The following is a 12,940-nucleotide window of genomic DNA, read 5'->3' on the forward strand; positions in this document are numbered from 1 at the left end:
TTAAGCTTAAAATGTATATGCCAGGGCAAGGGGTGACACAGCTATGACATTTATTTCTAAAAAGACTGTAATAATGTATGTGTTTACTGGCTGTGCGTATTCAGCCTTTTTTTTTTTTTTGCCAATCTGATTAAGTAAAAAGCAGAATTTCTCAGTTCTTTGACATTTCTTTGAAGGGTGAATTTAAAGGTCTGTCTACGCAATGCCAGCCACTTGGACTGCTCTTCAGGAAAGGTCATCCTCCTGTCCATTTTCTAATTTCTTCTTGGAAATTTTAAGAATACTATTGACTTTTTGGTTTCCTGGGACATAGAGCAGCTTATTTTTTTAACTGTAAAACCACCTGTCCACACTCTTTTATTGCTTCTGCATTACCAGTCTCGGTTAAAGCGGCCTCCCTTAGTGGGGTGCACAAAATCTCCTATTTTCTCCAAGGACTTTCATTGTGGTAAAATTGGGGTTTAATCATGGAGCTTAGTTTCTGTATTACGATGCAAGTTTTACTCTCTTCCAGGCGGATAACCAGTCACGTCTAACTGCACTCACTCATTAGTCCATCTTTTCCCTCTGAGTTGAAAGTAGACCATCTCTTCTGCTGGGACCTGTTTCTAAAGCGTCCTCTGCCATGGACATGGCTGTCAATTTTTACTTCAAACGGTATTGTTCTCATTACAGTCAGCTTTGTAACATGTTCTAATGTCTACTGATGAGAGTTTCCCATTGTGATTATTTACAAATTGGTTGTTTCCTGGCTCTTGTGAATATATTCTCCTGTGACAACATTATCCAATTAAAACACACACACACACACACACACACACACACACACTCCCCTCCCAAAACTCTTGTTGGACCCTAACTGAAACGGCAATAGGTTTATGTGTTAATTTGGGAAGAACTGACATTTTCAGTGACGGTGATTCTTCTCACTCAAGAGCATGGTCTTCTTTATGCTTTTCACTAACATTCCGTCGTCTGCCCTAGAATGCTCATTGCCAGGAGTGTCTTCCTGACAAGTGAAACCACTGTGATGTCACCCTCTACAGTAACACAGAAATGGGGATGAAAGTGGTGACCCAGCGACAGGGGGATGGCCAAATAAATTGTGGTAAACACTGCAAAACCGTGTGCAGACATTGAAAGAATGAATTAGATTTTTTACCAGCTGATCAGGATTGATTTCAGTGAGGTACTGTTGAATGACAAAAAAGATACAGAAAAGTACCTACTACGGTCATAATTTTGTGAAATAATGACCCCCCTTGGTGCCCATATATGTCAACCAGTGCGCACGAGCACAGAAGAATACGGCTTAGTGTGTTGTCGTGGATTACGGGGGGGGCCGGGGGGCCAGTACACATGGGGTAGGGAGGACGGGAGAGTGAGACTAAAAAGGAGTCTGCGCTGAAGACCATGTCTGGACAACGAACTCGTGTGCGCGACATTACGTTTATCCAGGTGGAAGCGTATGTGCGTGCACATGAGTAAAAAAGACAGCCCAGCTTTGTTTTCAAGGCTGCACAATACTAACTCTTAGATCACCCTCCAATTCATTTATAGATAAACCAAACCAGAAGGGGAAAAATGACCTCTGGTTCCGAGCTCATCCCAGGCCTAGAACAGTGACACATCCTACCTCTCCCCTACAGTTGTTGTACTGATGAGTCCTTCTCTGTCCTCACCCTCCTTAACAACAAGAACAACATCTTCACGCCCTGTCTGCGAGGTATTGCACAATGGTCTCTCTTGACGGAAATGCTAAACTAGCATTCTTATCTCCCATCGCCAGGAAAGTTTCCAGACCTTTTGGAGCACAAAATCTCCTTCACAGGTAAGTGACTGGAAGCCGAGTCACCTTTCGGGCAAACTGGTGATTAACCCGCAGAGCAGAAAATGAGTCACAAAAAGTTTTTAAGCAACAGCCAAGAGATAACGGGTTCTTCTTGATCAGGAGAGATACAGGAAAGGTTCGACCAAGTATCTACAATGCTCTTGGCCAAAGTAAGATTACTTCCTCCCCAATTCAAAAATTGTAAAACATCGCCCATTAAATTAAGACATGCCCGAGAGATTATGTGATGAGCATTCAGTGCACGGCAGGCAAACAAATGTGGCGGTGGTAGAAAGACAGGCGGTAACAAAGGGGAATCTGTATGACCGAAGGGACGTAACAGACACAAATGCCCAGAGCACAGTAGGTGACCCACACAGTAGGACCAAATACACACTGATTCTCTTCTTTCCAAAAGCACTCTCGCATGGTTTCTTTAAATATCAGTTGTCTTGGTGCACTTACCTTATAGACAGATTTTTTCCAAAATGTAACTCCAGCAACACATGAGATAGTTGGAAAGAAACACGTGCCCCAAGGTTCGGCCACACACAAACTCCAGCAGCTAATCCTGGGGTTGTTATGAAAACACACACACACACACACACACACACACACACACACACACACACGCCTGCTATAACTGTGGCTTACCTGCTTTCCATGTTCAGGATACACACCAGTTCATCCTCAAAAAATATCTCTGGTCCCTCAAGAGTCTCAATGTCACTGAAACCGTTACAAGGGACCTACGAAGAAGACATACAAACAGGCCTCAGTAACAAGTAATACTGCTGTTATCACTCTCATACACAAATCCAAGTTGCCAAGAGAGACGGTTATTTTCATGAAAGTGGTAGCAGCTATCCCATACTATCTCACACAGCCTACCACAGGTGGAAAAAAAAACACCCAGTAACGATAATTTGTTCAGATCTTGTTGGTTGTACATTAATTTTTATTTTCATAAACTGAAATTTCAGAAATTGGTAACTCAAGAAGTCTAATGTGAAGGAAAATAGCTCTGGAACAAGAACTAGAAATACAAAATTGGCCCTGGCTGGTGTGGCTCAGTGGATTGCATGAAGGCCTGCAAACCAAAGGGTCACTGGTTCAATTCCTAGTCAGGGCACATGCCTAGATTGTAGGCCTGGTCCCCAGTAGGGGGAGCACGAGACGCAACCACACACTGATGTCTCTCCCTCTCTTTTTCCCTCCCTTCCCCTTCTCTAAAAAATAAGTAAATAAAATCTTTAAAAAAAAGAAATACAAAATTGCATTCATGGTAACTACTTCATGTGATCTATGCTGCACTCAACTAGGAGGGAAGGGGCGGAGAGAGTCTAGTGCTTTGGGCGGCTCAACCCACGGAGCATGTTTTCCCCTCTGTCAACCGAGATGGTGGTACAATGAGCTTTAAGATCCCCTCAGATGAAAACTCGATCACTTCTCCCACTTTTCTTTTTGAAAGGAGACGGGAGATTTCATGTCAACCTGCATGTACTCAGAGAACCTAGGAATACAAGGGTCTTGAGTCAAAGTAATCACCCACCCACAGATCAGTCTTAAGTATACGCCCTCTATGTTCAAAGCCCTCCACATATTTCTAATAAGTAGCACAGGGAAAGTGGGAGCTAAGGAAAAAACAACAATTCGCAATGATTAGAAATGCACACAAAACCAGCTGGACTAGACGCAGGGGCTGCAAACTAGTAGCTCATGGCCAAGTGCATCAAATACATCTAGCACCCAAATATACCTGCGTGCACACACATTTAAACAAGCATCTAAAATCTGTGATCACGAATGCCTTTAGCCAGCGAATGGCTTGTCCAAAGTGGAACATAAATTCTGTCCATTCTTATACCCATGGTCATTTATTTATGGAAATGAATTACACTAGGGAATATCTGGTTTTATTCTCCATAGGAGAGTAAGTTTAAATTTGTCCAAAGTTCAAAATCTGAACTTTCCCGTTCAAAACTTGAAGTGCCTTGAAAACATTTAAAATGTATGAACTCCAATGAGTAGTAATAATTAAAGTTAGAAGATGGGAACAAATCTACAGGAAACCAGGGTAATGAAGTAAATCAGAATGGCTGTATTTCTAGCCTCGCCCTATCAGAAATACATTTAAAATATGAGTATGGACTATTTTCCAGAGTTACAAAAGGTTTTCAGGACCGTATACAGAAACTTCTGTGAACACTTTGTGGAAGGAAAAACAAACACAATAAAGCCCATGCATTTCGGCAATATTTAAAAAAGGACTTTTCAGAGATAATGAATGCAAAACAATTTACTTGAGGGAGCAATAATTCTGATTTACAGATAGCTCCTAATCTTGTTAGCTTAACAAATAACACAGTTCACTCCTGGCTGGAACCTACAAAGCAGAGGAAGAACTGTATCAATTTCATCAACCCTTTTGGGAAAACAACCGGGGGAAATGTGCAGGGTTCAATCTCTGATGACTCCCCCACCTCACATGGAGGTTGCACAAAATATGGTGGATCCACTTGTGGAGAAATATCACTGATCTGGATCCCCTGGACACTGTGCTGCTGGGCCCTCCCTCCCCGTCCACCCCCATTCTCTCCCTGGCTTTAGGAAAGTAAAGCTGGCAGGGACAAATGGCTTCATGTGGTTAGAGAGCAGGAAAAGGACACAATGACTCTTGCAGCCATCTAAATGAGTAAGGGACTGTGATGAGAGCAATTGAAAAGGGAGATAGCAAAAAAAGCTGGATGAGCTAATGCCTCCAGGGCCATTCACACACATACTCTCTCACACACACACACCCCAAAGCCAGGCGAACGTGGAGAGCTACACGGCCAGATCCTTACGTGCTCGGAAAAGAACCTCTTTGAGAAGGAGGCTACAATCCTCCGGGCTTCCACCCCAGCTTTTTGCCGAACTTTATACTCCTCCAGCCAATTGACATAGTCGGTGGGACTGTAGTGGTTCATCAGGCAAGGCCACCTAGGAGGAAAAAAACACCCCCCTCGGCTTAACAGAGACTCAAAGGCAGGCAAGCGGGCAGACGCGAATCAAAGGCAGCCTTGGAAAACAGGGAGAGCGGTACGGTTTGGTGGTCAGAGGGGCCCTGCTGATGGACCTAGTTCAAATCCCCCACCTGGCACACACGCACTCGCTCACCGCGTGACCTTGGCACAGCTGTGATGTGAACGCTGTGTCTCCACTCCCCACCGATGAAATGGGAACAGTTGTAGCAATAATAACGATAGTGATGACAACGACAGTGAACATTTATGGGGCGCCTCCTAAGAGCTGGGCCCTGTGTAAACGCTCCCGACACATCATCTCATTTAATAACCACACAGGTAAGTCTAATTATCTCCAAAGTGGATGAATGAGGTTCGAAAAAGAGAAGTCTGCCCCAAGGTCATATGGCGAGGATGCCGGGGCCAGAATTTATCCCAGGTCCCAAACCGAGATTTGTGCTCTCAGCCAACAACCAGGGGATGCTGCGCCCGCTTCCCGTTAGGGCTTTTGGGATCCCCGCATCCCCGGATCCATGTAAACATTTTAGCACCGAGTGCCACAAAAGAAAGCGCTCAGAACGGGCTAGCCTGTGATACTACCGTCGTCACCCGTGAGTGAGGGCCCAGCTGCTGGGCGCTCCCCGATGCGCAATTCGGGCACCGGAGGGTCCGCGCGGTGTGGACTGAGGGGCCAGCGGCCTGGAGGCCTTTGTCTGTCGGTCCACGGAAAGGGGTCCGGGGGTGGCATCGGGGCTGGGATCCGCGCGCGCGTCCGGGGAGGCAAGCGGTGGCTCCGACTAGCCAGGCCCGGGCCGGGGGTGCGCAAAACAGGGCACGAGCGGCCGGGGCAGCGGACTCACCTCACCCGGAACTGCTCCTTCCACACCTTCCCGCTACTCTGGCACAGCTCCCGCAGCCTCCGGCAGGTGCTGCCGACGTGGAGGATGTCCGTGGCAGTCAGCGAGCCGCTGCACAGGATGTACTCCAGCAGTTCGCCGGGCAGGCTCACCAGGCAGCCGAGGCCCGCCTCGTCCGGCATAGCCTCGTCCACCAGAGCTTGCACCACCTCCATCGGGCTGTCGACCGCTGCCTCCGCCATCTTGTCCGAATACCTGCGGCCGCTGCGCGCGCGCTCTGGGGAAATCCCTTCTCGCCCCGCCCACTTGACTCATGGGGGTGGGCGCAAGGGTCGCCCCGCCCATGCCCGCGGGCGCAGCCCCGCACGCCTGGGCTACTGCTGAGAGCGCCGCTCCACGGACGCCAGGGGAAAGAAATGCATTTTGGAAAACAACTGGGCTGTGGGCCTCGGAGCCGTGAACCAGCAAGAAGAGTGTTCGTCATTCTTATACGTGCATGGCGCTTCCTGTGCATGAACTCACTGAACCTTCCCAGTAACCCTATGAACTCTTACTCTCCCCCAAGTTACAGATGGGGAAACTGAGGATTCAGGGAGATAAATAGACTTGCTCAGAGTCCCTTGTCCTACCTAGACGTTAATCCAGACCCGCCTGACTTAACCATGCTGTAAACCAGATGCTGGAATCATAACAAACCTAATATTCTTGCGTGGGTTCTGTGCCAACCACTTCACTCACGGTCTTCAAGGACCCCTCGTCTGAGCCCACCATGATAGGTACCTTATTTATACCCATTTTACAGATAAGGAAAACAAAGCTCATAACGGTGGGTATCACTGGTTCAAAGTCACCAAGACAAAAAGTGGTAGAGACTGGATTTGAATCCTTCTCTTTTCGCTGCCTGCATCTTTTTTAAAAAATCCCAAAAAACCCAGGTTAGATGAGTGCTAGGCCCAACACTGTATGCCCTGGAGATACGGAGGTGAGTAAGCCAGTGTCCTCGCCTCTCAGGACCTCATAGAACAAGCTGTTTTCAGTACATGGAGTGCTCAATAAATTCCCCCTGCCTGGAAGTGGAAAATCAGAATGTCCTGGGACAGTTGAGCTAGTAAAGTTACTCTCAATGGATGGTGTTAAGCCATCCATGGCTCTCTATTGCCCTTAGAAATAAACCTGAAAGCCCTAACATTGTTGTGGAGGGACAGAACCCTATCTACCACTCCATCCCTGTCTGAAGCCATTCTCTGCCTCGGTATCCACATGCCAGCCAGGCTGCTCTCTTTCCTCCCACCTGTGTACTACTCCCACTCCTGGCAGGAGGTTTGTGCCAGCATTCTCTCCTCCTAGCTGCTCCTGCCCTTCCTCCAGGCCTCCCTTCCCTCATCCCAGCCCCAGAATCAGACACGGTTCCTTCCCAGCATTTTGCAGGTCTTGTAATCATTTACTGAATTTACCATTGTTTAACGTGTCTTTCCCACTAGATCAGAAGTGACTTCGGAATTGGGGTTGCCTGGATGTCCCGTTACCTGGCTCAGGCCCTGCACACAGCAGGTTCTCAGTACTTGTCAACTGCAATTGTCTAACCAGTTGTTTGCCTAGAGTAACTTTGCCTTTCTGAGGCCCACTTTCTCATCTGTTCAATGGGATAATAATAATGCTGGCCTCCTGGGGCTGTTGAGAGAATCCAATGAGCCCATGAGTATGTAGTAATACTACAGTGCCTGGCACAGAGAAAGTGCTTGATAAATGTGTGCTGTGGGGGAATGGAGAGAAGCTTAATGGGCACAGGTTTTGTCTTGGAGCGATGGAGAGGTATCGGAACTAGGCAGAGGTGGTGGTTGCACAGCATTATGTTATGTGAATTTCATCTCAATACATTTGTTTAAAGACATGTTACTGTTTGCATTGGTTGGCTGAGGCTGCCATCACTAAGTGCCACAGACTGAGTCACTGAACAGAAAGTTACTTGCTCATAGTGCTGGAGGCCAGAAGTCTGAGATCAAGGCGTCACCCACCCGGGTTGGGGTTTTGTTCCGGGGACTCTCTCCTTGGCTTGCAGATGGTTGTCTTCCTGGTCTCTCTACATGGTGTGTGTGTGCGTGTGTGTGTCTGTGTCCTAACTGCTGTTCTTATAAGGGCACCAGACCTTTGGGGTGAGGGCCCACCCTCACGATCTCTTTAAAGACCGTCTCCAAATACTGTCACAGAGGGTTGGGGCCTTGACACAGGAATCGGGGGCCCATGCTAGCGTGGTAGCCGCGACCACAGTCATTAGAACAGAAAGCTTAGAGGAGGCCTTGGAGTCACAGATCTGGGACCCTGTCTGGACTGACCTTCATTGTTGTTTACCCGGTAGCTTTTTCTCCAAAGCCTGAGTCACCTTGACCCATGTGGCCCCGCCCTCTCCCTAGGGCTGCTCCTTCTCCATCTCCTGTGCAAGCTCACCCTGAGGGTAGGTGTTGGGGGACCAGAGGGCACAGCGACAGGTCCCCCTCTTTCACTTTCCCACCCCTGTCCACAGTTTGAATGACAATCCAAAGCAAGTTAAAGTGTTCACATTTCTCTCTTCAGTTCAGCCTGCTCCTCTGAGACCTAGACTCGCTTAGCCAACCAGTCATCTGACGTTCCCTTTGGCCCCTGGGATCGAACTTACCCAGGATGAACTCACATCCCCAGCACCCACTTATCTTGTCCCTCCCAATGGCTTCTGCTTAGGACCAGACCTTGTCGCCATCCTTGGCACCTCGCCATGCAAATGCCCCCCCACAGGTTAACATCTCTACGCCATGGTTTTCTCACCTATAAACATGAGGGTAACGATAGCTCTTCCTGTACAATGAAACAGTAGCTGTATTATCATGAATGCGTTGTGCTCAACCACCGCACATACTCTGCTGACCTCTGTCAGGTCCCGCAGGGCCTGGAGAGAGGGCTGGGAGTTTACCTTACATGTGCTGGGAAGCATCATCCATGTCCCAATGTCCAATGGAAGTTAGGTTCTCTGTGCATCAGTATTTGGAACAGAGGAGCAATTATCTTTTCTAAAAGATCACTCCTAATGTTTCTCAGATCTGTCTCCTTCTCTCTGTCTCCTCAGCCACAGTCCCAGCCCACGTCTGCCCTGTGGCTCCTCACTGTTCCCCTGGCCTCTGCCCTGGCCCGGGGAGTGTGGAAATCAGCTCCCATGGCCCTCGATGGACAGTTTCCAGCCTGTTACGTGGAAGGCAGACCCCTCAGCTGCACAGATGGTTGGTAAGCTGTTCTCATGAGTGACCATTGCTTTCTTATCAGTGACACCCTGGCCCCCCTGTTTTTTTGTCTTCTGATCAAAGATGATCAAAATGTTGTTGGGGAAAAAAAACAACAAAATGCCCTGCCAATCCAGAAACTCCTCACCACAGCTCTATCAAAGGGGAACAGCTGGACTACTGAACAAGCATGAAACCACACTGTGTTGTACCATCACAGGTAACCATCACAGGTAACCTGCTAAGGAGACGGCAAAGACAGAGAGGAACCCCACCCTTATTTGTATTCAGCCACACACTGCATTATGTACACACGGTCAAGATTAATGGTGACTGGTCCTCAGGTAAGAGGACCCAACTATGCCTTTGTTACATAGTCTTTTCTAGCTCACCCTAAGCTTACCTGCTTATTGGGGTACGCCTGGTGCCACCTAATTGCTTTTGTCTCCAGGAATAATAAAACTTGTCACTTTTACCACAGGCAGGTTTGAAACAGGGTGCTCTGGCCACCCTCCCACGTCTAGGGAGAAGGAGACACGAGTTGCCCCACAATTTCATTTCAAGGTGATGGTTCCCAGACCCTTAAGGAAAACAGTCCTGGGCCGTCATAGTGGCAAGAGGCTTATTTTTTCTTTATTTATTTTTTAAAAAGATTTTCGAACTGTAGTATCTTCCTACATGGACTATTACGCGGCCATAAGAAGGGAGGAGGTTCTACCCCCACCGCAATGTGGAAGGACCTTGAAGACACGAAGCTGAGTGACATAAGCCGGATGTGAAAGGACAGATATTGCCTGAGGCCATGTGGACGATCTGTCCCGATTAGGGGAATTCAAAGAAACAGGACGTCATCCCAGGTTCCCGAGGCTGGGAGCCAGAGAGGAACGCAGAGTTACTGCTTCATGGGGACAGACTTTCTGTCTAGGAGGGTGAAAAGGTCTGGAAAGAGATCGTGGAGATGGCGGCCCACCCTTGGGAGTGCCCTTGGGAACGCCGTCCGCTGCGTTCTTTAAAGTAGTTTGACTGGCACATTGTCTGTTATGTCTGTTTGACCGTCATTTAAAATCATAGCACACACAAAACCGACTTGCACGCCTCTCACACACAGGACACACTCTCTCACACACACACACACACACACACATGCTCCAGGAAACGCTCTGACAGAGAAAGAAAGGATGGTGGTCTTTCCCTCTGGCCACAGGGAACATTCTGTTTTAACATTTCTCTCTCACAGCACCCTCTTGCTGAATAAGCAACCGTATTCCGCTGAGAGCTGGCCCCCACTATTCTAGAACCTGCTAAAATCATCTAGCACAAGCCCAAATCCTAGAGTAATCCCCTCTTGGCCTCATGTGACTGCGCCCCCTCCCCTGGGTCTCTGGGAGCCCTCCTCCCGGGGCAGGAGGCTGAGAACTCATTTCGGTGCACTATCGGTGTATCTCTGCTTATCTTTGGCTGCAGGACACGAACATTCCTCTCCCATGAGATCTCCACCATCTGGCCGGAGAGACCATTTCACCTCCTTTCCGCATCTTCGGTGGCTTGCCTTCTTTTTCAAATAAATACTGTATACACTCCTTCCTCTTCTGGGCCATCTCCCCAGATCCTTCCTCCCACCTGAGGGGCTCATTAATACACCTGTGCCCTCCTGGAGGGCTGCCTTCCCCGCCCCTTTAGGTCCCAGCTCCAGCCCTTGTCTGCTGACCACAGGCTTTTGTCTTTGAGCCCACCCGGGGCCCCCTTCCTTTCACGCAGGACACATTCCCGAGCTTCCCTCCCATGCACATTGGGGGGTTACAGCATTCACCCACCAGCACGGGCAGGTCTAGGCTTGGTGGGTCCTGCTTGGAGGCCCCAGTTTAGAAAAGAAACCCCATTAGTGAGTTCCTAAGTCAACAGGAGAGCATGTATGTAGGATGGGAACAGAGGCACCTGGGGCGGGGTCTTGCCAAGCCAGGGGCCTGAAGTGAAGCTTCATTAGCTCCACGGTAAACGGGTCTCTTTCTGCAAAATGGCAACCTCCAGGCCTGACCGGTGCGGCTCAGCAGGTTGGGATCGACCACAGAGCAGAAGGTTGCTGGTTCGATTTCTAGTCAGAGCTCATGCCTGGGTTGGGGGGTTCAGTAACCTGTCGGGATGTGTACAAGAGGCAACCGGTGGATGTTTCTCTCCCTCTCGTTCTCCCTCCCTTCCCCTCTCTCTTGAAATAACAAAGTATTTTGTAAAAAATCTTAAAATTCTAACCTCCATGAAAGCAGGGCCCTTGTCTAATCTCGCTCAGATATGTGTGGTATTTACTGAATGTCCCGGCGGTGTGACAGGGCCCAACCTGCGGACACATTCTTCAGACCAGCTGAGCCCCCTCCTCCCCACTCCGGTACATGCTCCTCACCTTCCTCCAGGGTCCCGGGGGTCACCTCACGGACAGGGCCTTCCCCGACCACCTGTTTCCCCGTCACACTGCCCTGCTGTGTTTCGACTACCACCTAACAACCAGCTGAAGGGTTCTCTCCCTCCAGGAGAAGGGGAAGCAGTCCTGATTCATCATCTCCAGGGCCTGCAAAAGGGCCTGGCAATAGGAGGTGCTGGTGGTATTCCTACTGAATGAGTGGATTCATCCTCCAAGTGAAATTCAGCTGAGCTGAATGTGCTCTGCCCGAGTGCGGTGGACAAGAGTCTTCGAGGGCCAGAGGGTGGACTCAGAGAAGCCCCCAGACAGGTTCCCATTCTAATCCCTAAAACCTGTGAGTCTCCTGGGGTGGGCAAAAGTAGGTTTACAGTTATGAGTGCCTGAAACAGAATTTAGTCTTCTATTATTCTTTATTAATAATTGTATCATCTATTTCTATTACAGCGGCAAACCTCCTTTTGCCCACCCCTGTATTACTAGGAGGTAGGGGTATTTTTCCCTCACACCACTAAGCAATTCTCCGACACCAGCTGGGGGTCCTGCAATTCGACTCAATTCTGAGACCCTCTACCTGACACCTGGAGACGGACTCCACAGGGTCAGGGTCAGTCCTACAAGACTGTCCCCACCCCCACCTTTCGGAAGCCAATTGCAGGTCCAAGTCGCCACCTGTGCTTCTGATGGACCAGCCGCAGATTGGGGGTTCCCATGATACCCTTGCAAGAGCGTCTCACAAAGCTCAGAGAAACACCTTACTTACTAGGTTACAGGTTTACAATAAGAGGACATATCTCAGGAAGAGCCAGGTGGAAGAGATGAACAGGGCAAGGTCTGGGGAAAGGGCAAGAAGCTTCCATGCCCTCTTCAGGGGCAACACTCTCCCAGCCCCTTCCACGCGTCCCCCAACCCGAAAGCTCTCTGAACCCTCTTTTCTTTTGGGTTTTTATGGAGGGCTCATTACAAAGGCACAATTGGTTAAATCACAGATTGCTGGCGATTCGACCTCCAGCTTCTCTGCCTTCTCTGAGCTCAGGGAGGACTGAAACTTTCAGCCTTCTAATCACCTGGTTGGTTCCCCAGGCAACTAGCCCCCTTCTCAGGGGCTTTGCATTAGTCACTCATTAACATCAACTCAGGTGTGTTTGAACTGAGTTTGTTAAGAATAACAAGACACCTTTATTGCTCTTATCACTGAGGGAATTCCAAGGGTTTCAGGAGCTCTTTACCAGTATGGGGATGGAGACCAAACAGACACTTCTAATTGTAAGTCACAGTATTGCAGGGCTCTCACACGGCAAAAGCAACGGCAGATGTAATTAAGCTAGAAATTTTGAGATGGGGAGATTATCCTGGACTATGTCATCACCGGAGTCCCTATAAGCCGGGCGACGGATCAGCATCAGAGAGAGGAGGTGTGACAATAAAAACAGATATTGGAGTGATCCTGGGCCATAGGCCAGGATATGAACAGCTTCTAGAAGCTGGAAAACATACAGATATGGATTCTTCCCTAGGATATAGCCATGAGAAACAAATACACATTCTAGTTTTCTATTGCTGCTCAAACTAATTACCCCAACTTGGTG

General features: G+C 48.8%; 1 protein-coding gene across 6 annotated transcripts in view; it reads right to left on the minus strand.

The window, feature by feature from the left end:
• Positions 1–5,963, minus strand: part of FBXO21 (F-box protein 21) — a 35,975-nt gene extending 30,012 nt beyond the window's left edge. For 3 of the 6 annotated variants that reach the window (XM_024566707.4, XM_024566705.4, XM_024566704.4), the window contains exons 1-3: positions 5,697–5,963; positions 4,678–4,813; positions 2,486–2,580 (exon numbers count right to left, since the gene is read on the minus strand). In XM_024566707.4, coding sequence (XP_024422475.1) covers positions 2,486–2,580; positions 4,678–4,813; positions 5,697–5,935 — 470 coding nt within the window. In that variant the 5' untranslated portion in view covers positions 5,936–5,963. Of the gene's footprint in view, positions 1–2,485; positions 2,581–4,632; positions 4,814–5,696 lie in introns of all 6 variants that reach the window. The other 3 variants (XM_045200757.3, XM_045200758.3, XM_045200756.3) reach the window with 1 other exon arrangement.
• Between the last annotated feature and the right edge of the window lie 6,977 nt (positions 5,964–12,940).

The sequence above is a fragment of the Desmodus rotundus genome, chromosome 7, assembly GCF_022682495.2.
Source record: "Desmodus rotundus isolate HL8 chromosome 7, HLdesRot8A.1, whole genome shotgun sequence".
Classification (NCBI taxonomy): Eukaryota; Metazoa; Chordata; class Mammalia; order Chiroptera; family Phyllostomidae; genus Desmodus; species Desmodus rotundus.